Raw genomic sequence first — 24,938 nt, 5'->3', positions numbered from 1 at the left:
TCAACTTCAGGAGGAGGAAACAGTGGACCCAGACAACAAGCTGATTGTCCTCGATGAGAAAGAATGGAGTTAGAGATTCAGAGTCAGAGGAAGTAGTGACCAATAGAATTTTCCAGGAGGCTCCTTTCCTTCCACTCCTGTGCAAGGCCATGGAAGCTCTGAACCTTAATTCTCCAGAAGATCCTCCAGCTCCCTCAGCATCTAGAAGTTTGGCTGTGTGTCCAGACCTAAAACCCAAGTCAAGGGTGCTAAAATTTCCATCACAGTTGCCTAAAGTGATCATGCCCCGCTGCAGTTCAAGAAATTGGTTGCAACTGCCAACAAATACTATACATTGGAACAACACATCATGGGCCAACTCAGGATTCCTCTGGTCAATGCCCCTATAGTCAATTTACTAAATCCATCTTTGAACCCAAAAGACTCGGATGCCCACCTCAAGGATCTGTTAGAGCACAAGCTGGATCTAGGCCTTTGGATGATTCATGAGGCCAGTGTGCTCTTCATCAGAGCAGCAGCAGCCTCCTCGGTCTTCGCTACAGCATCCCTGTTGTGGCTAGAGGACCTATTGAATGGGCCGCAGCAGGATCCGGCTTGAATCTGGAAGTCTCTTCTGAAAATCTCAAGAGCAGTGACCTTTATGGCAGATGCATCCGTGGACGCCATGCAGTTTTTGGCAAGGTCATTAGCAGTGAGTGTTTTCACTCGAAGGGCTCTATGGTTACGCCATTGGGAGGCCGATACTGCAGCCCGCTCTAATCTCACATCTGAGCCCTATGTGGGTGGAAAACTATTTGGCAACGACGCCCTAGCTGGGGTCTTGGAGTCAAAGGAAAAGAAGAAAGCTATGCCTTCTGCCAAAAAATGAGACGACAAAAGATTCTTCCATAGACCTTTCCATCCTTATTTGCTCTCCCAGTCCTTCCGAGGTTCCAGGGCATTTGGAAGAGCAAAGGAGTCCTGTACCAGCCGTCCCTTCTGGAATAGGCAACGTACCCAGTCTAAAAGCCAACAATCTTTCCCCAATAGATTGGGTTTTGGATACCGGTCTCGGGGAATAAGCATCAATTCTGACGCCAGGGTTCCTCAGGTGGGAGGATGCCTTCAACACTTTGCCCACTGCTGGAGGGACATGTCTTCAGACCAATGGCTACTGCACACCCTCAGATACGGACTGAGGCTGGAATTCATCTCCCTCCCTCCAACCAAGTTCATCCCCTCCCCCCCTCAAAGTCTCCATACAAGCAGGAAAGGACTCTTCAAGCGATTGCCCACCTTCTACAGATTGCGGCAATAGAGAAGCACGTCCAGGCCTTGAACTAACTCTGCACACCTAGGGTGTCCATTAGATCATCTTGGACAGGAAGGAATATAAGAGGCCTACCTGTTCCGGCTGGGCTTCGTTTGAGCAATGAGTCTTTCTGAGCACTGGTGTGTTCGTGTACACTTGGTAATTTTTTCAGTCTTTCCTTTTAGTTTGTCGTAGCTGGTTCTTACTCTGGGCTGTAGCTCAGTGATAGAGCATCTGCTTTACATGCAGAATGTCCCAGCTTCAGTCTCTGACATCTCTGGGGAGTGCTAGGAGAGAACCCTGACTGCCATTGCCAGTCAGAGTAGGCAGTACTGAGCTAGATGGACCAATGGTCTGATTCATTATAAGGCAGCTTCCTATGTTCCTATGTTCTTGGTCCTCAGTTCTGACTCTGGATTGCTCCTCTGCCTCTTGACTGGTTCGGACCACTGACTGGCCCCACAGGTCTTGGTTCCTGGCTCATCTCGGATTTCCGCCCACAGCCCAGCAGTGTTTTGGTTGCATAATTTTTGGATGCAATTGTTATGTAAATTTATATAAATGATATTAGCAGAGATTGTCAACGGTTTGAGATGCGTGTGTGCCAGTGTGTGTGTTTACCTAAGTGGCAGGCTTTTACCCTACATTGAGATCACTGAGACTTAAGACTTAGTAAAATAAGAGAAGCAACTTTATTTATAGAAATACATAGTAGATAGGAAAGGCATACTTAGTTCTAACTAACTAACTAAATTGGAGGCGCAATGCCCAGGTTTGGGAGTTGCCTTCATGGCTCAGGAGAGAGAGAGAGAGAGCAGAGACAAAGGTGTCTCCTCTCTTGGACAGTCGAAGAAGAGAGGAAGGAAAGGGTGGAAGGAGAAGGGGCAGATAAGCTTCCCTAAGCATATCAGTCTGTGACAGAAGGAAGTCAGTCAGAGCATCACAGGTAAAAGTAGTCAAGCCTAGCCATCTGGAGGACCCTAACTCTGTCTCCCTTCTGGAACATAAACAAAAGAACAAAACAGGAGTTGCTCTTGCCCCACTTCCAACAGCAATCTATTTTTGCTGCAACTGAGTGTTCCCCAATGGTGTGTTGTCAATATAATAGGAATGCTGGGAAAGCGATGGACATGTACAGAGCATGATCAGTGTGCCAGGTGAGAAGAATTTTTAATCTCTCCTGCTGCCCTGGGCTCCTTCTGGGAGGAAGAGTGGGATATAAACTTTAATAATAACTAACAATAACAATAATAAAATAATCCACTGATGATCTCTTGCAATCATTCCTCCCCAGATGCTTTCTCTTGCTCTGGGGAAAATAATTTAAAAGTTGGTGTGGAGCATTTGTAGGAGAGAACGATTAAGCAGGGGAAGGGTTAAGCATCCTGCCCCCTGCCACTTCTCCCTAGCAAGTATCCTCATACCCATTAACATTATGAGGGAAACACAGAGTTAGACACCCTTCTCCTGTTTGGAGGACAATGCTCTCCATAGGTATAGTGATACAGTGATCTATCCCAACTTTGATCAACAGTCTAAGGCAAGCTGACTAAGCAAGCTAGATCCTTATCAGGATTGGCCTTGAGGACCAAATTTGACAGATCGGTGGGGCCACCCAGTTGTCATTCACCTGATGTTACAATGACATCAGGTGATTTGGTGCTTTGAAGTTCCAAAGTCAGGACTTTCAAAGCATCTTACTGGCAGAAAGGCACCCCATCATCTCAGAAAGCAGACTTGGCTTTCCTGCCCATCAGCTGATGGGTGGGAGAGCCAAAACCTGCTTTCTGATGGGTGTGGGGGCTCACCTTGTTCCAGGAGGGGGAACTGGTCTCCACTGAAACTGCAGCCCCTACTGCCCATCATCTAGTGGGTGGTGAGGGTGTGCCTTGGTTCAGGTGGGACAATTGAAACCCAGGCTAAAATGGAGAGAAAAAACTTCATGTTAGCAGGGGTTTTCAGTGTAAACCACTTCCTGATTAGGAAGGATTTGCATTGAAACCCCAAATAAGATTGACCTTTCCACCCATCAGCTGATGTATGTGGAGTTCATTCCTGCCTTCTGCAGGGGTCCCCACAGGGAGCTCCCTCATGTATCCAAACCGTGCAGGATTGAACTCCCTCATGTATCTAAACCCTGCAGGATTGATACATCATGAGAGCTCAGTCTTGCTTTCTTCGTGGATCTGTCTGCAGCTGCGTCTTCCTGCCCCACACCTGACACCACATATGACATCAGGTGAGGGGCAGGTAGGCATGGTTTTGTGACATGGGCTTGCTGCTCAAATGGGGAGACCTGGCAGGCAAAATTTGGCCCATGGGCTGGAGGTTCCTCACCCTAGATCTAAAGACTCATTCCTATTTGCATTAAATGTCACAATCAGTGATAAGACAGAGATGTTTATACATACGCTAGCAAAGGCATCTTGTGACAGATGAATCTAACCTGTTCTGAACTGTACTTGTTACCTATTATATCCAATTATATGAATTTACCCATTACCATGGGATTTGATTTAGGATAGTGAAAACAGAGCTGCCTAAAATAGAATACTACAACAATATTAAAATATATATATTTTTTTGTTACTCTTTTTTTTTTTTTTAAAAAGATCAGATATATCTGAGTATCTCCTATGGAGCTAATGTTCTGTGTGTATAAAAGAACATTTTGACCTTCAAGGGTGCTGTTTAATAAAAGTGCACAGATTAAAGCAGGATCTGTATAAAAGCTTCACTGCTATAGATCTGAGTATTTCCTGTTCTGTCCTTCACAGAAAGAATACAAGAAACATCTAGAAATGGAAATTAAAGGGAAAGGGATGCAGGTGGGCATGGATACTCCTGATATACAACGAGCAAAGAAAGCTTATGAAATTGCAAGCCAGGTTAGTGCAGAATGCAATACTTCAATGACATTTACAGTAAAATACAATGGGCCATTAAAATGTGTTTTTTACAAAATCCCTTTGAAAGTAGAAAGTATAGAAAATAATAAAACTGAATGTGACAGAAGCACAGCCAGGAATCAGAAATCTAGTTTGTGTTGCAAGCATACCTTTTGAAAGCAGAACCCGTGAATTATTCCAGCTGTATGGATATGAAAGGCTAAAGATATTGTATGTCTAAGAATTCATTAATGTTCCATTTCATACAGAAAGAGTATATGAAGGACCTGGAGACTAAAATCAAAGGAAAAGGAATGCAAGTAGGCACAGACATCCCAGAGATACAGCGAGCAATGAAAGCTTCTGAAATAGCCAGCCAGGTGGGTAGGGAATGAAGAGTAATTAAGTGGTGTTTGCAGTTCAGAGATGTCCTCTTGTGCACAGGGTTGTTCATTTTGTTCTGATATGAATCTTATTTTTTGGAACTATGCATATTGTTTATGCCAGTGCATTTATTATAACATGGTATGCTATGTCTAGGATCAAAGATTTAGACTTCAGTTCTGAGTTAGATTAAGGCCACGTTTACCATTGTAAAGGAATTTTCAACTGACAGTAAATTAGATGTATGCATATTTAAGCCCATTGAATTGCTTAATTGACTAATATGTACATTTTGTTTTGCAGAAAAAGTACAAAGATGAAGCAGCGAGGATGCTGTATAATTATTCTGCTGTGTCAGATACTCCTGAAATTGAGAGAATTAAAAACACACAGAGAAATATCAGTACTGTAAGCAGCAGCAATTCAAATTTTAGGAGAAACTCTAAAAAAGTTCAATGTTAAATGAACTCTTTTATGTCCCAGGACACAATGAAAATGTGCAGATCACTGTTCCCAAGCCAACTGCATACTATCCTTAGTTAAGGTTGTACCACTCCTTTTTCCAGAAAGAAACATGCATACCTTTGATAATGATAATTTGAGCTGGTAAAGTACTTGAGATAGTAAACAATGAAATAACTGACTTTTATTTATTTATTGTTAAATTTATATCCTGCCCTTCCTCCCAGACTTTGTAAGGCTAATGTGTTTGATCCTCATTCTAGTATTTTTAAAAACCAAAAAATTGTGTAAGTGTAGTGGGAGTTTGTGATTGTGTTGATACATTTTTTCAACTCTGATGGGATATCTTAAATTTATACCAGAAAAGTTGTAAAGCAAGTTTCATGGGCTTTTACTTTTGCTCTCCATTGATTCTGGTTCACTCTTATATGTCACTTTAATTATGTTGAATGTCTGTGTTTCATTTTTCTGAAAGAAAGTTGTTTAGCTTGTTAGAGTCTGAGACCTAATAATCAGCTTTGAAAACACAGCTTCACTTCTTCCTTATACAAGACATGAAATTCTTAAGGATTCTGTGTAGTTTTTAATGCTGAGGCTGTGCAGAGACGCTTGTCTCTGTGGAGTAGTAGGAACAACTCTTCTTTCACCTTTCTCATGGCAGTAGTCCCAATCCTGCTTGAGTAGCTTGAGGACCATACAAACATAATGGAGAAAGGGAAGATTTCCTTTTAGTGTAGGCTTAGACTTGCTACCGGAGAAAATGTTATTTTCACTACTTTGGGAAAGATGTTCACTGTACTGTGGGAAAGAGGTGGCAATACAGTCAATAATTTTTTTTTTTTGGAGCAGTGCGACCCTATACACAGTTACTTGGACATAAGCCCTATTTAACTCAATGGGGCTTACTTCTTAGTTGACGTATGTAGGATTGCACTGCTCCAACTTTATTATGGTATAAGCTTTCATGGACTAGAAACATTATTTTGACATCTGGAGAAGTGGACTAGTCCTTGGTGGTTTATACTAACATAATAGTTAGCCTTGAGAAGAGAAGACTGAGGGGAGATATGAAAGCACTCGTCAAGTACTTGAAAGGTCACACAGAGGAGGGCCAGGATCTCTTCTTATTTCTTATTTATTTATTTATTATTTGATTTATATGCCGCCCTTCCTCCCACCAGGAGCCCAGGGCGGCAAACAGGAGCGCTAAAAACACATCAAAACATCATAAAAACAGACCCTAAAATACACCAAGACAAAATGACTTTAAAAACATTTTTTTTAAAAAAAAACTTTTAAAACATCTTTTGAAAAGGGGTTAAAACATATTGTTTTTTAAAAAACACATTAAAAAGCAATTCCAACACAGATGCAGTCTGGGATAGGTCTCAACTTAAAAGGGTTCTTGAAAGAGGAAAGTCTTCAAAAGGCACCAAAAATATAACAGAGATGACACCTGCCTAATATTTAAAGGGAAGGAATTCCACAGGGTAGGTGCCGCCACACTAAAGGTCCATTTCCTGTGTTGTACGGAACGGACCTCCTGATAAGATGGTATCTGCAGGAGCCCCTCAGCTGCAGAGCACAGTGATCGACTGGGTATATAAGGGGTAAGATGGTCTTTCAGGTATCCTGGTCCCAAGCTGTATAGGGGTCCCAAGCTGTATAGGGGTCCCAAGCTGTATATTTGTACACCTAAACTAGAACCTTGAACTTGGCCTGGTAGCAAATGGGCAGCCAGTGCAATTCTTTCAGTAGCTGGGTGACATGTTGGGAATACCCTGCCCCAGTGAGCAGTCTCGCAGCTGCATTTTGCATCAGCTGCAGCTTCCCAACCAACCTCAAGGGCAGCCCCACATAGAGCGCATTACAGTAATCCAACCTGGAGGTTACCAGTGCGTGGACAACCGTGGTCAGGCTATCCCGGTCTTGAACATCCCAGAGTGCAGGACATGCAATAATGGGCTCAAGTTACAGGAGCCAGTTTTCAGCTGAAAACATCAGGACAAACTTCCTTACTGTTAGAGTGGTATGACAATGGAACCAATTACCTAGGAAGGTGGTGAGCTCTCCAACACTGGAGGCATTCAAAAGGCAGCTGGACAGCCACCTGTCCGGTATGCTTTAAAATGGATTCCTGCATAGAGCAGGGGGTTGGACTCAATGACTTTATAGGTCCCTTCCAACACTACTATTCTGTGATTTATTCTGTGACTCTATTGGTATGGTATTCAACTTTCTTTTAGTCGTAGTGAGCCCATAGAAATGAATGAACATGACTAAGTTAGGTCTATTAATTTCGGTGGGTCTGCTATGAGTAAACATTAGTTGAATACCACCTACAGTCTTTAAAGCACCTCAAGACTTTTTAATTTTAAATTTTGTAGTTTGGAAGTGCTGGGATGATGCTATGGGGGAGTGGGTAGACTATTTTTTTCTTTTTAAATGCTACAAGAACATGGAAGCATTCACTCTTTTTTCAGAGGCTAAGTAAAAGAAAAATGAAACGTTAAACAATCCCAAACCTGTGGATAGCACAGCAAAGTATGTTAGTTATCATGACTTTTCTCAGCATATAATCTATTACATGAGTTTCCAATGGACACTAAAGAAATTTTCCATAGGAGGTGGGCCATCACTGTGGGGAATAGTTCCACCTATCGTGCGAAGGCAAGAATGTTTTTGAAGTCAAGACTAGGGATGTCATGCCCCTCCCACTCTCCAGTTCATTCTTGCCTTCGTACGAACAAGATTGGAATTTCACATAGCATTTAGCTAAGTCTCGTATTTGTTCGTGTACTTGTCTTTAAATCCTTTCTCTTTTTCTTTTTGTGTTTAGCCTCTGAGGGTTCCCTCAGGGACCGCGGCTGCGGCTTTCTCACCCTTCCCTCAGAGCTATTTAATCTATTTTATTTACTTGACTGGGGCTCCCTCTGAGACCGCGGCTGCGGCTCTCTTCGTTTTGGCAGTTTCTAGCCCCCTCCCCTCGCTCTGTTGTCTCCTTAGCCAGGGGGCTCCCTCAAGGACCGCGGCTGCGGTTCTCCCCTTTTGATCGCTTCTGATCGCTTCTGATCGTTGTTAACCTCTCCCCCCCCCGATCGGTTGCCGTGGCTGCGGCTTATCCGATCTCAGCGGGAGCCTGCAGCTGCGGCTCCCGCCGTTAACCCTCTGCCTCAGATCGCCCTCGCTACGTGGTTTAAATTCCACTGAGGGCTTTACAGACCGCGACGGCGGCTCCCTCTGCGGTGGCTGCCGTTTTTCCCCTACCTGTTTTCTCCGGGGATTTTTTGGAGCCGCTACTGCGGTTTTTGGCGAGATTGTGCTGGACAGCCCTTCCTCCAGTTCGCCTCCGACGGCCGCCATTGCTTCTTCCCTCTCTGCCATTTTTTCCCGCTCCTTTTCCGGGCGCCATTTTTTTTTTATTATTATTTCAGAGTTTGAATTTCCCGCCTTTTTTGTTCCCCTTATTATCGGATACCTTCCCTGCAGGCTATCTATCCGTACGTTTGTGTATATGTGCTGCTGACAAATTTACGCACGACTGATTTACACACATTACTGTGGCTGTAATCATAGTGGCTGAATTATATTATCAAGGCTGGAGCTCCAGTCCTAGTGGGCTGGATTGTATTATCAGGCTGGAGCTTTAATCCTAGTGGCTGGATTACATTATCAAGGCTGGAGTTTTAATCCTAGTGGCTGGATTACATTATCAAGGCTGGAGTTTTAATCCTAGTGGCTGGATTACATTATCAAGGCTGGAGCTTTAATATCAGTGGCTGACTTGTATTAAATCTGATTTATATTATATATCCTGCCCCCTATGGGGCCGTGAACAAGCCAAAAACCCAGCCTACAGCACTAATCTGAGTGTGCCAATTCTAAACAGCCTATATTATATTAACGCTGATACCTCTGTGCATTCTGCTCCCTCTGTGGCAGTGCATTTCGCCATCTGCCAGTGTATCCTACCCCCTCTGTGGTAGTACACTGTGCCAGTTCGGGTCTTTACATCCTGCCCCCTCCGTGGCAGTGTACTGCACCCAGGTTTATATAAGATGGCAGAACAGCCAGGCATGTCACCATCAACACACATGGTGCCAGATCAGCCAGACATGCCACAATCAGCCAAGCCACAACATACTAACACGTCTAAGACCAGACATGCCAAAGCACTGGCTAAGACAAAACATCTTTCCAGCCATAGTAAACCAAAGCGCCCTCGTTATGTCTCTGTGCCAACAACCACCACAGCACAGACACACATAAGTGATATTTTCCATTCTCCTGCTATTGCCTCTGACGAGGAAGAGTTTGTTGGCTTTCCCCCTCACGGCTCGCCTAACGAACCTACTTCTGGCTTACCGCCTCAGACATCTGTTCCAATAGCTCACCAGGCACATACATCTCACACATCTGGTCTGCAGCTGTCTCCTGATTTCCTCTCCCAACTCCAAGCCATGCTGGCTTATTTCACACGAATGCAGTCACTACCACAGGTTCCTGCCATACCCTCACTCAACATGGACCAACGTGCGTTCCATGCTGCTCATCCTTCCTGCTCACCAGATCCCTTTGATGTAGCCAGAGGCAGATATACGGACGAAGCCTCGTATGCGGAGGAGTTAACTTTCACTGACCATGTTGAAGGAGACGACTGGAGCGACTCCTCAGATCATGAGGAGGATACATCGTATCGCTTGTTCAATACCTCAGATTACCAACCGCTCGCACGTAGGGTACTTCATACCCTTGGTCTCCAGACTGCGCCTTCAACTTCGTCCGCTCCAGCTATCAAAGGGGCCAAGGTCCTCAAATCCCCTGCACCTACTGAACACTACATCCCGGTGCCGGACCCAATTGCCAAATTAGCCTCCGAAGAATGGGCCCACCCACTCAAAGCTCGACGCTTCAAGAACATGGCTGACAGACTTTACGCCCTAGCCCCAGACTTCGCCACCAAGTTAGATGTCCCTGGCATAGATGAACCGATCGCTCGCCTCGTTTCACGATCTCTCTTGCCCAGGGAAGGGGAATCCCACCTAAAAGATATTACTGAGCGTCGAATAGACTTCGCCCTCCGCAAGAACCACGAGGCCACTGCTCTCGCCATGCGTGCCTCCGCTTCAGCCTCCATCTTCTCCAGAGCATCTATGATGTGGATGGATGAACTTCTAGAGGATGATAACCCTGATCCTGTCGCCTTCAAAAGAACACTATTGAAATTACGTAAGACAGCAGCCTTTGTGGCCGATGCCACTTTGGATGCCACCCAATTAGGGGCACGAGCCATGACGACTCAAATAGTCGCTCGTCGCACCCTCTGGCTTCGCCACTGGCAAGCTGATTCAGCAGCCAGATTGAACCTGTCCAAGGCTCCTTACTCCGGATCTCTACTCTTCGGCGAGGAAGCTCTAAAGGCAGTTCTGGTTGATCCAAAAGACGCCCACAAACCGGTTCTAGCCACAGTCAAGAACTTCGACCACAGGCCCTTCAGGCGATTTCCCTCCTTTCGTTCTAACCAGCCCTTTCGAGGATCGCGGCCAGGAGGACGAGGCCGCGATTTCAGACCCTATGACTCCAACGCATTCAGGGGCTCCTGGAACCGATGCTTCCAGGGCAGAGGTCAGTACCAAGGGCGCAGGGGCAACTCATCGTCCTCATATAGGGGAGGTCCTCGCCTACACAAGTAGTATTAACGCCCTCCCCATAGGTGGCAGATTACTTAATTTTGGAGATCGATGGCTGCGCCTTACTACGGTCTCCTGGATCAGGGACCTCTTCACTTATGGCTATACCATAGAGTTCTGGGCAACCCCGTCAGACAGATTCCACCCGTCTCCTTGCCCAAGGGCACCAGCCAGGCACAACATCATGCAGACAGCTATACATCACCTCTTGGACATAGCGGCAATAGAGCCAGTTCCCACAACTGAGAGATCGGAAGGGGTGTACTCCCTCCTATTTGCTGTGCCAAAACGAGATTTATCTTGGAGGGCGGTATTGGATCTCAAGTTTGTCAACCGTTTTGTAACATACCGCAGGTTCAAAATGGAATCTCTCCATTCCATTACCGAGAGTCTGCATGAAGGAGACTTCCTGGCTTCTATCGACCTTAAGGAAGCATATCTCCATGTGCCCATTTGCATAGCCCAGAGAAAGTTTCTTCGGTTTGCCTTTGGCCACCAACATTTTCAATATAGAGCGATGCCATTTGGCCTCTCCTCTGCTCCAAGAGTATTTTCCAAGGTGCTACTCATCCTAGTGGCTTACCTTCGGACCCAAGGGGTTCATATCTACCCATATTTGGATGATCTGCTCATACGGGCCAAGTCTGAAGAGCTGGCTCATCATCATTTAATGATCACCCTCAATGTTTTGCAGACCTACGGCTGGCTTGTCAACTTCGACAAAAGCCATCTCCAACCAACCCAACGCCTACTACATCTTGGGGCAATGTTGGACACCATGCAGGCAATGGTCTTCCTGGCTCCAGATCGCATCACTGCCATCACAAGCATCGCAAGGTCCCTGATGCAACAAACATCCGCAGACGTCATGCTTCTCGCCAGAGCGCTCGGGATGTTTATCTCCACGATCCACATTGTGCCCTGGGCTCGAGCCCACACTCGGCCCCTTCAGTGGACTCTGTTGCCTTTTCAAAAAGTCATTGCCAGCTCCAACCATCGCAAAGTTCGTTTGAGCCCCACTCTGCGCCTCTCCTTCCGCTGGTGGACCAAGATTCCACACCTATCCAAGGGCACGTCGTTCAGAGAACCCCGCAGAACCGTCGTAACCACAGACGCCAGCCTCACAGGTTGGGGAGCCCACTGCAACTCCCAGTACGTTCAGGGGGTTTGGTCCAACGCAGAGCAATCTCAAAGCATCAACTGGCTGGAACTAAAGGCTGTCCACTTAGCTCTATGTCATTTTCAGTCTCTGTTCCCTTTGCATCATGTGCTCATTCGAACAGACAACACGTGTGTAAAATCACATTTGAACAGACAGGGGGGCACCAGGTCTCATCCTCTGCAAGACTTAGCCTCCCTCATCTTTGTCTGGGCAGAACAACATCTACAATCCCTGAAAGCAGAACATCTCAGAGGGATTTGGAATGTAACAGCAGACTGGCTCAGCAGACAACAGGTCTTTCTGGGAGAATGGAAACTTCATCCAGCTATTTTCCATCGTCTCCAGTGTCGGTTCGGCGCCCTCTCAGTCGACCTGTTTGCTTCCAGTCACAATTGTCAGCTTCCAAGGTACTTTGCCCGATACCTGAACTCAACAGCAGAAGCAGTGGATGCTCTGACAACACCGTGGCCAGACGGTCTATTGTACGCCTTTCCTCCCATACCATTGTTAGCCAAAACCTTGAGGAAGGCGCGAACCGAAAGGGCACAGCTGGTTCTGATAGCACCATTTTGGCCACGCCGACCGTGGTTTTCAGATCTTCTGGCAATGTCAATGATGGATCCTTGGACACTTCCAGTAACGCCAGACCTCCTATCCCAGGGTCCAGTACTGCACCAGGACCCTACTTGGCTCAACCTAACAGCGTGGCGTTTGAACGGAGACATTTAAGGTCAGCTGGACTGTCTGACGCTGTGATTGATATTATTTTGGCCTCGAGAAGACCATCTACCACTCGCATTTATCAACATACCTGGGTGGCTTTCTCCAAGTGGTGTCAGTCCCACCACCACGATCCATCCCAGGCCAATGTGCACCAGGTGCTCCAATTTCTCCATAGTGGCTTTATGATGGGACTTCGACCCAACACTCTACGTCGACATGCGTCTACTCTGTCATCCATTCTCTCAGTGTCCTCTCCTGGAGATCATATTTCCTCACATCCGTTCATCAAAGGTTTTTTGAGGGGAGTCGCCCTACGCTCTCCGGCTGTTGTCCATCGGTTTCCCTCATGGAGTTTGCCTAAAGTTCTGCAGGCTTTGCAACGCCCTCCATTTGAACCCATCAGGACTGTGCCCCTACGTATACTGTCCTTCAAGGTTCTTTTTCTGATCGCAATCACATCTGCCAGATGCGTTTCGGAGTTGGGCGCACTGTCTTCTGCTCGACACCTCTGCGTCTTCCATAAGGACTCTGTTGTGCTGAAGACTGATCCTTCCTTCCGTCCCAAGGTCGATTCAGTTTTTCATTGCAACCAGGACATTGTTTTGCCTTCCTTTTGTCCGAATCCTACCCATCCTCTCGAGAAGGCTTGGCATTCGTTAGATGTCCGGAGGGCTCTCAAGACCTACCTGTCTAGGACCCAAGAGATTCGACGAACGGAGTCTCTGTTTGTATCCTTTCACCCAAGGTCTATGGGCCATAAAGTATCCAATTCTACCTTATCCCGTTGGTTAAGGGCATGCATTACTTTAGCATATGAGTCCCTGAAGCTGTCAGTTCCAGCTAGTATAACGGCTCATTCTACCAGGTCAGCTGCCACTTCGGCTGCTTTTGCCACTAATGCTCCTGTTGCTGATATTTGTAGGGCTGCAGTCTGGTCTACCCCACACTCGTTTATAAGGCATTATAAAATTGATCGTTATGCCTCTGCTGATGCATCTTTTGGCAGATGAGTGTTGCAACAGGTTCTTAATGAGGATTAACATGTGGGTGGTCCCTCCCTATATGGGTTGCTTTGGTACATCCCACAGTGATGGCCCACCTCCTATGGAAAATGTACCGTTGGTCTCACCTGAAAGGTGATTTTCATAGGAGGGGGCCATCACGACCCTCCCAGTTGGAGGATGATTAGAGATTTTATCAATGGGTTACATGTTATTTTTACGCTATTATATCTAAATGCAAGAGTGAAGTCAAGACTTTTAGTCTGTTATGTTATGTAGTTATGTTAGAGTCATGTTGTTATGCATGTAACTATTATGCTATTTTCCTGGCGGGCCTGTTGGCCTTGTTCTTCTATTTTTAGATATCTCTTTTCAGACTCGCTACGAATGAACTGGAGAGTGGGAGGGGCATGACGTCCCTAGTCTTGACTTCAAAAACATTCTTGCCTTCGCACGATAGGTGGAACTATTCCCCACAGTGATGGCCCCCTCCTATGAAAATCACCTTTCAGGTGAGACCAATGGTACAATTAGTTTGTTAGTTGCTGTGGCAATTGAGCTAATTTATGAGAAACTAAAACATCCCCCTGACTGCAGACAGTAGAGATAGTGTAATGTTGTGCTTGGAGTATTGCCTATGTTGCTGTCTCTGTTGTTGTAAACTTGTGCTAGGAACCATTCCTAGCAGTCTCATAATTATTCTATTGTTTAATGAAGGTAATTTACAAGAAAGTGATAGGTGCTGGCACACCGGTAACAGAGACTCCAGAAATTGAACGAGTAAAGAAAAATCAACAAAATATTAGTGCAGTAAGTTTTTTTTTCATGTTCTTTGGCACAAATTCAACTATTGTTGAAATGCACTGTATTTGTTTTGTAAAGCACAGAAAAATAAAACTGACATTCCCCAATATCACCAAGTGAAATACATTATAACTCAACAGTGATCAGATTTTTTTTCTACATGTACATTTGAAACTCTGAGGGTAATATGGAACAGAGAAATGATGAACACATAAAGGGTTGAGCACTCTCCCTACTTGCCTGCTCTCAATCTCCTAATCCTGGAGCTCTTTACAAAAGAAAGAAATCCAGTCTCTAATATGTGTTGTTTGTATGTAACATGTAGTCAGCCCCTAATATATACATGAAGTGTTCTGCCTTCTTGTATATCTCTTGTTTCAGTGGTCTGGGTCTAAAACTCAATTTCACAACTTCTTATATTCTCATGTCCCCAACAGAATATTTGACTTTATATCAAAAACACTGAAATGAAGCAAACACCCAACCTGCACTTAAGAATGTTGAAAGAGAATAGAACATAGTTTGCTCCATTCCTGGGAATATAACAGCAGTATTCAACTAAATAATTGCACAAATGTAAGGATTACTGCTAGTGTAATAGGATTTTCTTCCCTTTCTTCCTTCTGTGTGCACCCGGTGCTGTTCTCAAATCTGCTCCAGAAGGTTGGAGGAACCATCAGAACAGATTGGGGGGGGGAAGAGGGGGAGAATACGTTGTTGCGCAAGGAGAAATCCTCCTGGACCTTGTGTCAGTATAATTTTTTTTGCACAATCCCATGAACTACCATGCACATTCCAGTTGAACCACATGGAGCTGCACAGTAGCTACAGCAAGTGATGATTTATACCTTAAAGAAAATGATGTATTAAGCTAGCAATATGTCTGTGTGTACATATTTTACCAATGAAATATAAAGAAATAATTACATTATGCTTCAGCATACAGTTTTAAATGCCAATCTAATTAGAACATCTGGTATTTAAACACCAGGTGGTGTTTAATGCAATGGCCTATTTATCATAGTTCAGCTGCAATTTTTTTTTTTATATATATATATATATATATATATTATGCATATCTTTTATTCTGTAAATTAATAGGCTTACTATAAAGGGCAGCTTGGTAAAGCAACTTCTGTGAGTGTCACTCCTGAGATGGAGAGGGTCAAGAAGAATCAAGAAATTATCAGCTCGGCAAGTCCATTGTCTCTTCTTGTTGTGTTTTTTTTTAATTAATAAGGAATTTAACCTTTATTACTCCATCTCATTACTCCATGCCTTTATACATTAATTTTAAGTCTTTAAAAAGTACCGTAGAAGGTATTATCTATCTGAATGGTCTAGTGACAGCTAATAATCAAGTATTTATTTATTTATTGAATTTATGTCCTGTCCTTCCTCCTGAAGAAACCCAGGCTGGCAAACACATTAACAAACCAATTTAACAACCACAAATTATAAAAACAGTTATAGTTAAAACATTCTGAAAACAGCTACAGTTTTTTTTAAAAAATTTAATGACCTCTGGGTTGCTAGGGACATTCTCCTTCAGCCATCAAATGCCTGGGTAAACTGGAATGTTTTCAAATTCTTTGCAAAAGTCAATGATGATGGAGACAGATGTACCTCACCAGGGAGGGCATTCCACAAACAGGGAGCCATCACTTAAAAGGCCATGTCACAAGTCAACGCCAACTGAGCATCCTCTGATAGTGGGGTTTATGTGCTTTTTTCCTTGTTTCTCCAGTTTTTTTTTAGTGATTTCACCAGTATTCCTTAAAGTATAATTTTGGTTTTTTGTAGATACGTTTTTAACCAGCCAAGAATGAATTGTAGTGCAGGATAGACCAGTGGAGTGCCAAGTACCCAAAATTCCTATTCATTTCAGGATAGAACAGTAAAAACTACAAATTGCACATGCTCTTAAGCATGATTTTCATGGCCAGTTCATTCTAAAGATTCATGTGTGGTGATAATGCTGTTTTTTACAGGTCAAGTACAGCAGAGATCAACAACAGATGAAAGGTAGACATAGTGTGATTATAGACACACCTGAGTTAAGGCATGTCAAAGAAACACAAAACAACATCTCAATGGTAGGATACATTTTTCACATAGCTAGTGTGTTCTGAAGAACAATGTCTTACTGTAGAGTGGATTGAACCCTTCATTAATTTAGGTAAAGAGCACGATGCACTAAAGAATGGATTGATTTGTTCTTACACAGTGGTTGTTCAGGTGGGCTTGCTAACTGCATATACGCATTGCATTTTCCTCCGACAATACTAATAAAATGATTTCCCTAACAATTCACTTCTGCAGCTTCTTAAAGACACTTCATATGGTTCCTTTCTGTTTCAGCATCCCAAAATTTAACTGGAGAGGGTGACACACACACACACTGCCTTGTGCCTGTGCATGTTTGTGGTTTGTATGTGTAAGTGGAATTCTGACTAGTTGCTCTGATTGCCATTGCCTGAAGAATTATATATGTGTGAGCGTGCAGTGTATATGACAGTGAGATGGGAATGGGGGAGAGAGGTTTTTAAAAAGTATATAAATATCTGTAATAGCTTGGAAAGTCATATCATTTATCCTAACATATTGGCATGAACATTTGTTCTTTCTACTACTTGAATTTGTATAAAATATAAGGTGGTTTTGAAGAGTTTTAATGCCAACATTTGCACATGAATGTAACTGGTTGACACTAAACTGCATGTGACTTTTTATATGTATATAATAAGTAATTACTTCAAATAAATTCTTAAGACAATTGGAATTGCACATATATTTGGACATATACCAGCAACGAGTAACTGCATGGCAATGGTTAGCTGCTTGAATAAACAAAAATGGCAATGCCAAACAAAAATGAAAGTGACAATGCTTATCTTCTACAGCTCTTAATTCTCCTTGTCATTGGACTATAAAATAATAACCATGTTTCTCCAGGTCAAGTACCATGAAGATTTTGAGAAGACGAAAGGCAGAGGTTTCACTCCAATAATGGATGATCCTGTGACTGAACGGGTGAGAAGAAATACCCAGGTGGTTAGTGATGCTGCCTATAAAGGAGTTCACCCACATATAGTTGAAATGGACAGGAGACCTGGAATAATTGTGGGTAAGTTTGTACTCTTTGCTTTACTGACCCAGAAATATTTGTGTCGGCCAGCTCTGCTGATATTTCTTTGTGACCAGAATAATCTTTCTCTATTATGGTTAGTTATTTTTTGTTCTGTCAAATTGCAATGTTACCTGTATTTGATGCTGTTTGCTTTTGTTTCATATGTGATTTCTTTTTTAAAAATGATAGGTCAGTTTTGGGTTATCAGACAATAATTGTCTCCAGCAAAATTGCTGATTGCAGTCACCTTTGAAGTAATGAGAATAGTAATTAACAGAGCAGATGGCAAGATGAAAGGGATTTTAATCAAACATTAATTTACTCTACAAAGGCTGAAAGGTAAAAAGAAAAGAAAAGAAAAAGACACAATATAAAAAGTACTTAAAGTGCTAATATGAGCGGCCAATTATTAATACTCTTAACTTTATTTAAAAAATGTAATCACAGAAGAAATTGCCTTTTGACATTTTCATGTAGATTAGTAGAAAAGAAATTCAGCTCCATGATTTTAATACTTGGTAAGATGAGTTTTTTTTTATCGTTGGAAAAATGTATTATTTTTATTTGCAAACTGTATGTGTTATCAGTGTTGACCTGTGTATTGAAATGAAAATGAGATGCATTCTTTCTTTTTCTCCAGTACCACACAAAAATCTCTTAAAATATTGGTACAATGTTTGTGTAACTTAGGAAATGACAAATAATATCTCACACTTTTTCGAATGCTATTTTACCATGGAATTTTGGAAATCCCAAGAAGGAAAAAATAACATTTGGCAACTTTGTCTCAACAGCATTTTTTGGTTTTCTTTTGATATTTCATTCCAGCCTCATTTTGATTACATTGTGCAAGTTCCTTAAGTATGCCTGTTTTGCTCTTTAGTTCTCTATATTATCAGTGAGAAGAAATAGAGCTTTCTCAAAATATATGTAGCCACTTTTTGTGTCTCTATAGTCCTAAGACTAGTTTCTGTGTCCTCAGAGTTACTTCAAGGATGTTGTCCAGAAATTTGTATGTGAACATTGCTGTTCATACTATAAGGTATTCTTCCCCCAGTGACCGTAGTGTGCTTTGTAAGAACATCTGATATCTGTCAACCAGATGTGTTTTTCTTGTAAACTGTGTAGCAAGTTGCCCTTATGGCAGCATTTAGTTATGTTATTAAAAACATTTACTTTCTTCCAAAACAGGCCTTCAGTGCAGCTTACAAATAGTAAAAGTAATCTACAATAAAATACCACAAAACAGCAAAGTTAAATACAAAAATAAAAATTGATAGCAGTAATAAGGGAGTTTTCATCTTAATGTGCCAGAGGCCTGTGTAAATAAAAGCATATCTTGAAGATAGTAAGGGTGCCAAACAAATGTTTCTGTAGAGCATTCCATAATCAGGGTGCCACCACAAAGGTCATATTCCCAGCTGCTACCTGTCTAACATCTCATGGTGGGGACATGCATTGAAACATTTTAATGAACACACAGGTTTTGTGGGATGCAGGCTATTAGGATACCTGCTCAAGGTACAACCTGGAAAAGGACACACTTGTGTTATATATTTATATGTGTTGCTGTGTTATACATTTATAGTTATATTTGGAACTGAAAACAAAGGATTTGACAAGGTAGCACCATTATTTCAATACCTATAAAGAAACATTTTCAAGGTAACAGATTAAAAGCCTGATGGAGTGGCATTTTTGTAATGTCTCGCTGGCTTTGAACCTGCAGCCTAACTCAGTAAAGCAAATTCAGCCACTGAATATTGCTGGTGAGGAAGGAGAAAATGGAGACACGCAATGCATGCTTTGTGCTGTAGTTTCTGAGCTTCCACTGCAGAGCAGCAAGCAATAGGAAAAGTCTGAATAAGACTTTTAACATGATCCACCTCAGGACACTTAATGGAATTTGAAAGATTCCTGAATTCTCTGTGGGATTTTCCAATTGACAGGACTGGTGATTTTGTCAAAGCCCTGGTCTCACTAGGTGCCCTCTCTGGCACTGTGGAGCTTGTAATGTTCCTAGGTTTTCAGAAGCTCTGTGAATGATGAAACAGGCCAGATGATGGTTGGAGCATAGGTGGCCCAAGTCATATAGAGAATACAACCAAATGCGAGTAAGAACATATTGTTGTGCCTACTATATGGCAGTGAAGAAGGCAAAATGTGCTGTTATTTATAAGAGCTGTTATGAGTGATAAAGAAGTCTTGGGATTGAGCTCAGAGAGAACGGGAGTGGAGCCCTTGGGCACCGCCTGTGATGAATTTGCTAAGCACTTCAAAGTGAAAGTCATTCACATCCACCTAGAGCTTTTCTTTGCAGTTGAGGCATCTTCTGTGGGATCAGTTTCAGTTGCGGACAAGATGTTTGGATCCATTTCACCATGTGCAGTCTTTCCCCTTGCAGAAGGGACTGACTGGGTAGGTCCAGGGAGTGGTGAATCCCTCATTATATCAAGAGTGGTGACTGCTGCTTGAAAGAACCAATAGTGCTGCCTGTCCTGAAGAGGACCTCCCTTGTCCCAGAAGTATGTGAGAACTACCACCCACTGGCTAATATTTCCTTCTTGGACATGGTGCTTGAGAGAGTGGTGGCCAGTCAGCTTCAGAAATTCTTGGAAGAAACAGGTTATTTAGATCCATTCCAGTCTAGTTTCATGCTGGGATTTGGGACCAAAATGGCCCAAAGGAGGTTGATTCTACCAAAGGAGATAGAGTATATATTTTTTTCAAATTGTATGCTACTAGGACCTGCAGTGGAAGGGGACAAAAATTGTTGGTATATAGCAGGGAAAAATACTTTGCAACAATGGTAAGATATGAAAAACCTCCTGGACCAAAATGAAAACTTTTCACTTCCTTACCTGCAATTAAAATATGAATGTGTGGCTTTAGTAAAGTTATGACACCATTGTTTCATACAAGCAGCCTACATAAAATAGAGAAGATTTGAAATTGAAAAGCATTTCCTGGCTTTATTTGAAAATAACATCTAAGGCGCAAAATGCAAGGAGTGTTGAATGCTGTATCACTGGCCCTTGACTGTTTAGTTTGGGGGGGGGAGCTACAGTGGTATCCTGACTTACCTTGCTACAAAATTCTGTTTTCTCTAATTTATCTCTAATTTTGGAGATAAAAATCAATAAAAATCACCATTGCGTCGCAATTGATAGCATCTTGGTGTATTTACTTTCTTCACCCTCTGTTTTATTGTTTCTTTTGGGGAAAGACCTCAAAGTTTGGCGCACGGATCCTGGCTCCATCTTCGACATTGACCCTTTGGAAGATAATATTCAATCTAGGAGTCTACGTATGCTTTTGGGTATTGTTAAACTCATGACTTTCTCCAGTGCTTGATGATAGTGATGGAAGTATATTTGACCTACCTCATCTAATGATACAGCTTCTTCTTTTCAGTACTGATTTGTATGAGCACAGAAGAATTATGTTTACATTCACATTCATATGAATTGCCATTGGTTTTATGCATGGATACATTGAGTGAGACTTCATTTCCTCCACATGGTTGTGTCCCCAGGGCCAGTCTGCATGGAGCAATTTACTGAAGTCTGAACTGGCCTGAAGGTTGCCAAATCCAGTCCCTATTACTGAGTAATTTAAACAATGGATTTTTATTCCATTTATAACATGTATTTGATATCACTGCAATGATTAGGTTAAGTATAGCTGTGGTGTGGCTTACAGACAGATATTGAATGCATTGTAAATTTCATGATAAGCCTAGTGGGTTTTCAATCAGCTGTCTAGATTCCATGGTTAAATGCAAACTATTTAATACCACATCTCCCAAACAACATGTTGCCGCCATGACCTATCCATTGTTTTTTTATATAACTGGATAAATAAATATGATAACCCGCTTGCTGCTGTGATCAAAGGCTGTGACATTGCATGGGATCTTGCAGTCAAGTTCTTGCATTGTACCTCTTAAGGCTATGCAACACAATTTCTTTTGGGCAGTAAAGTTTCTTGTATCGCAGCTGTACCAATTTTTGTGTTTATGGGAACAGGCTATGCAAGACCCTAGCTAGAATCCAAGAGCTGCATTCCTCTGTCAGCAGTTTTCCCTTTTTGCACGTATTCATGAGCTCATGAATTCCAGTTATTAGTATCTTGGGGCTGCTTTGCAAAAGATGTTGCTGGCATGGGAAGTAACCATGGTGTCTACCCTATTTTTAAAGTTTTGTTAAAAATATAAAAGAGCTCTCTCTCTCTCTCCCCCCTCATCTAATAACTATTTACTGCAGTATTGTGTTTCACCTTGTAGAAAAAGCAAGACGTTACAATCAGCAGCATTTCCGTTCTACTAGTACTTCTGGCGTTGGAGATGACAAGTCAGATGGCTCTGTGTTTTCTTATTCCAGTGAGGTAACAAGGCCATCTAATGAAGGAGGTACCCATAGATGTCCACTATTTCCTTCTGATTAACCAGCACAGCGTGCCTGTTCCTTGCACATCTCAAAGTTAACTTAACAATGCTTGTTTAACCAATGAACACACAGCTGTGTGAGAGGAGTTGTTTTACTAATGTCAAAGAGCCCATGAGATATCCAGCAAGATTTTTGCTTGTTATCTTTATGTATGTTTCACACTTCTTAGTCACTGTCAGGTAGTTATTAAAATACTTAAGTTTTTTTTTTTAACTAAGGTTGTCCACCTCTGACTTTCAGTTGTACCGATATGTGGTATTGGAGTGTAACTAATGTCAAATACGTGACTTTAATTGCAGAGAGGAAAGGGGGACAGTCTGTTAATTGCCTTTGTCCCATGTACTACCTCATCATGCAATGTGGGGAAGGCAGGATTTGTGTGAGGAGAACATAGAAAATGGACTGCCCAGTGTTGGTGCTGGTTTCAACCCACTTGTGATTTTTAGTAGTCTTGTCTTTGTGCTGTGACAGATCTATGTTGCCAATGCACTGTAACTGATGCAATGTCCTGGATGATTTATGACACCAACACGACACTTCGAGTTATGATGTTGTAACAACACAGCAGTTATGGTGCTCAGTTGTACACACACACACACGTACTTATGTTTGTATCTGTTTGTGCTGTGTTGTTCTATAGGAATACACAAAAGATCTGTACAACTTTGGTTTCTACATCTGCAGCATAGATGTTTAGAGGATAAGTGTGGTCCAGTGTAGACATCATGTGACTTGCAGGTGGAGTGTAGATTGGTTTGGGGTGGGAAAAAACCCGTCTGTAACTAAGTGCCCTTATTTTCATACACAGTGGCTTGTGGTTGGAGCTGTAGGCACTCTGCACTAAAATAAAATTAAAGTTTTGTGCCAAGTGAAGCTGAATTGTGTGAGTTATACAATTATGGAAATTGAGCATATTTGAATAAATAGACATATTTTGCATAATTATTCCTATTTTGCAAGACATTAGAAGGGGTGAGGACACTAAAGACCTACCTCCATCACTGAACATCTTTAACCATCCCTCTGGTTACTGAGATTTCAGCAGGCATTGCCCACATGCTTTCAAGGATATCATTGCAGCCATAAAGACTAGAGAATCAGAATGGGTGGTATTCAACGAGCTTTTTGTGCTAGCACTAGAATTGGTGCTAGTGCAACAGGTTTCCCTCCCTCTCCTCCGCCTGCATGTACTCAGGATGTACCCATCTGCTCAGGAGGTTTAAGGGACGAGCGGGGGAGATTGTTCTGCTGCACAAGAAGAAATCCTTACACTGATGGAATGATTACATTAGCACTATGTTGAATGCAACCTTTTGGGTTGTATCCTGTGCTAGTCCTACTCAGAGTTTAAGTTCATTAATTTTAATGAGTCTACTCTGAGTAAAATTTAACTGGATATAACCCTGTATTACTTAAAAAAATTAAACCGATTCTCGGGAATTTGAATTCCACATTTACTATAACATTTGTGCTTGTTTTATTTTTCATTTAAAACATTTTAGTGCCTTTCTATAAACGTTCATGCACACCCACAGAATTGTAGAATATGCAAATCCTGGTTGCATTCATTTTGTGCCCTGTTTCTACCAGACACTGAAAGCAAATTTGTGTATAATGGTAATTCAGATGCACAAATGTGAATTTTAAATTGTTTTTAATTGTTTTTAATGACGTATTTTAGATTCATATAGTCTGCCCTGGGAACTCAGAGTGTAGGGTGGGTAATAAATTAAAATAACAACAACATTTGAATTATTTGCTGTCCTCTGCTGTTGCATCAGTTGTAGGGCTCCTGATCTTTTCAGTTAAAAATTTGTATTCAACAGTAAATCAGATTCTTACATTATTAACACATGTTATCCCCTGATAACTTTTAGATGGTGGGACTGATAGCTCAGGCTTCCCTGTGTTTCTTTCATGCTTTCATTGGAATGCTGGCATGTATTAGCAGATTCCAAGCTCACAGGATCTGCATGCCAGTGTTCCAAACTAGGCTGCAATCTATTTCCGTAAATGAATATACATGGAAAGCTAATAAGCATGTGTGTTGTTGTGTCTGTGCTTTACAGTGGATTTTGCATTATGCTTAAATATGTGTATGAAATATTCATTGCATTCTTCTATTCTTCTTGACTATATTTCCAGGCCATTTAAACCATGTCTTGTCATTTCAGGCTTTTTTAGTCTTAAAACTGAATAACTTTAGTACTTCCATTAGCATCTGACAACTGTGTGTTTCTTATTTTGAATTTATGTTTTTAATATTTGGGTCTCTGAAATTTGCCAAACTCAAACCCATTAGTGGCAAGCTATGTATTTTCTATTATGAAACATCAATGCTAAAATAAATGTGTTAGTCTGAAGTGAAGACTGCACTTCCATAATGAATTCTCTTGCGTACTACATTTCTGCAAAGTGCTGAATACCTTTCTGCAGCTGTACCTCACCTGAATAGTTGATATATGCTGGAATTCACTGTGATCACCGCGCTCTGCAGTCAACCAGTGCACTCTGCAGGTGAGGGCCTCCTGCAGATACCCTCTTATCAGGCGGTTTGTTCTGTACAACATAGGAAATGGACCTTTAGTGTAGTGGCATCTACCTCGTGGAATTCCCTACCCTTAAATATTAGATATCTGTTATCTTTTCGGTGCCTATTGAAGACCTTCCTCTTTCAACAAGCCTTTTAAGTCGAGACCTTATCCCAGTCTGCTTCTGTGTTGGAATTGCTTTTTAATACGTTTTAAAACTTTTTTTAAAGATGTCTTCAAAGCTTTTTTAAAGAATGTTTTTAAAGTTGTTTTGTTTTAATGTATTTTAAAGTCTGTTTTTATGATGTTTTAAATTGTTTTTAGTGCTTTTGTTTGCACTGGGCTCCTGCTGGAAGGAAGGGCGGGATATAAATCAAATAATAAAATAAATTCAAGGATATAAATATAAAATAGAGTACGAACT

At 42.1% G+C, this 24,938-nt stretch overlaps 1 protein-coding gene across 4 annotated transcripts in view; it reads left to right on the top strand.

The window, feature by feature from the left end:
- The window catches only part of NEBL (nebulette), a 238,277-nt gene that overhangs the window by 197,018 nt on the left and 16,321 nt on the right, over nucleotides 1-24,938 (top strand). For 2 of the 4 annotated variants that reach the window (XM_061585607.1, XM_061585608.1), the window contains exon 5: nucleotides 17,361-17,532. In XM_061585607.1, coding sequence (XP_061441591.1) covers nucleotides 17,361-17,532 — 172 coding nt within the window. Of the gene's footprint in view, nucleotides 1-4,068; nucleotides 4,180-4,448; nucleotides 4,560-4,866; nucleotides 4,972-14,318; nucleotides 14,412-15,506; nucleotides 15,600-16,396; nucleotides 16,502-17,360; nucleotides 17,533-20,761; nucleotides 20,855-21,038; nucleotides 21,058-21,800; nucleotides 21,947-24,938 lie in introns of all 4 variants that reach the window. The other 2 variants (XM_061585609.1, XM_061585610.1) reach the window with 2 other exon arrangements.

This window comes from Rhineura floridana, chromosome 10 (assembly GCF_030035675.1).
Source record: "Rhineura floridana isolate rRhiFlo1 chromosome 10, rRhiFlo1.hap2, whole genome shotgun sequence".
Taxonomy (NCBI): domain Eukaryota; kingdom Metazoa; phylum Chordata; class Lepidosauria; order Squamata; family Rhineuridae; genus Rhineura; species Rhineura floridana.
This window is presented reverse-complemented; position numbering and strand designations above follow the sequence as displayed.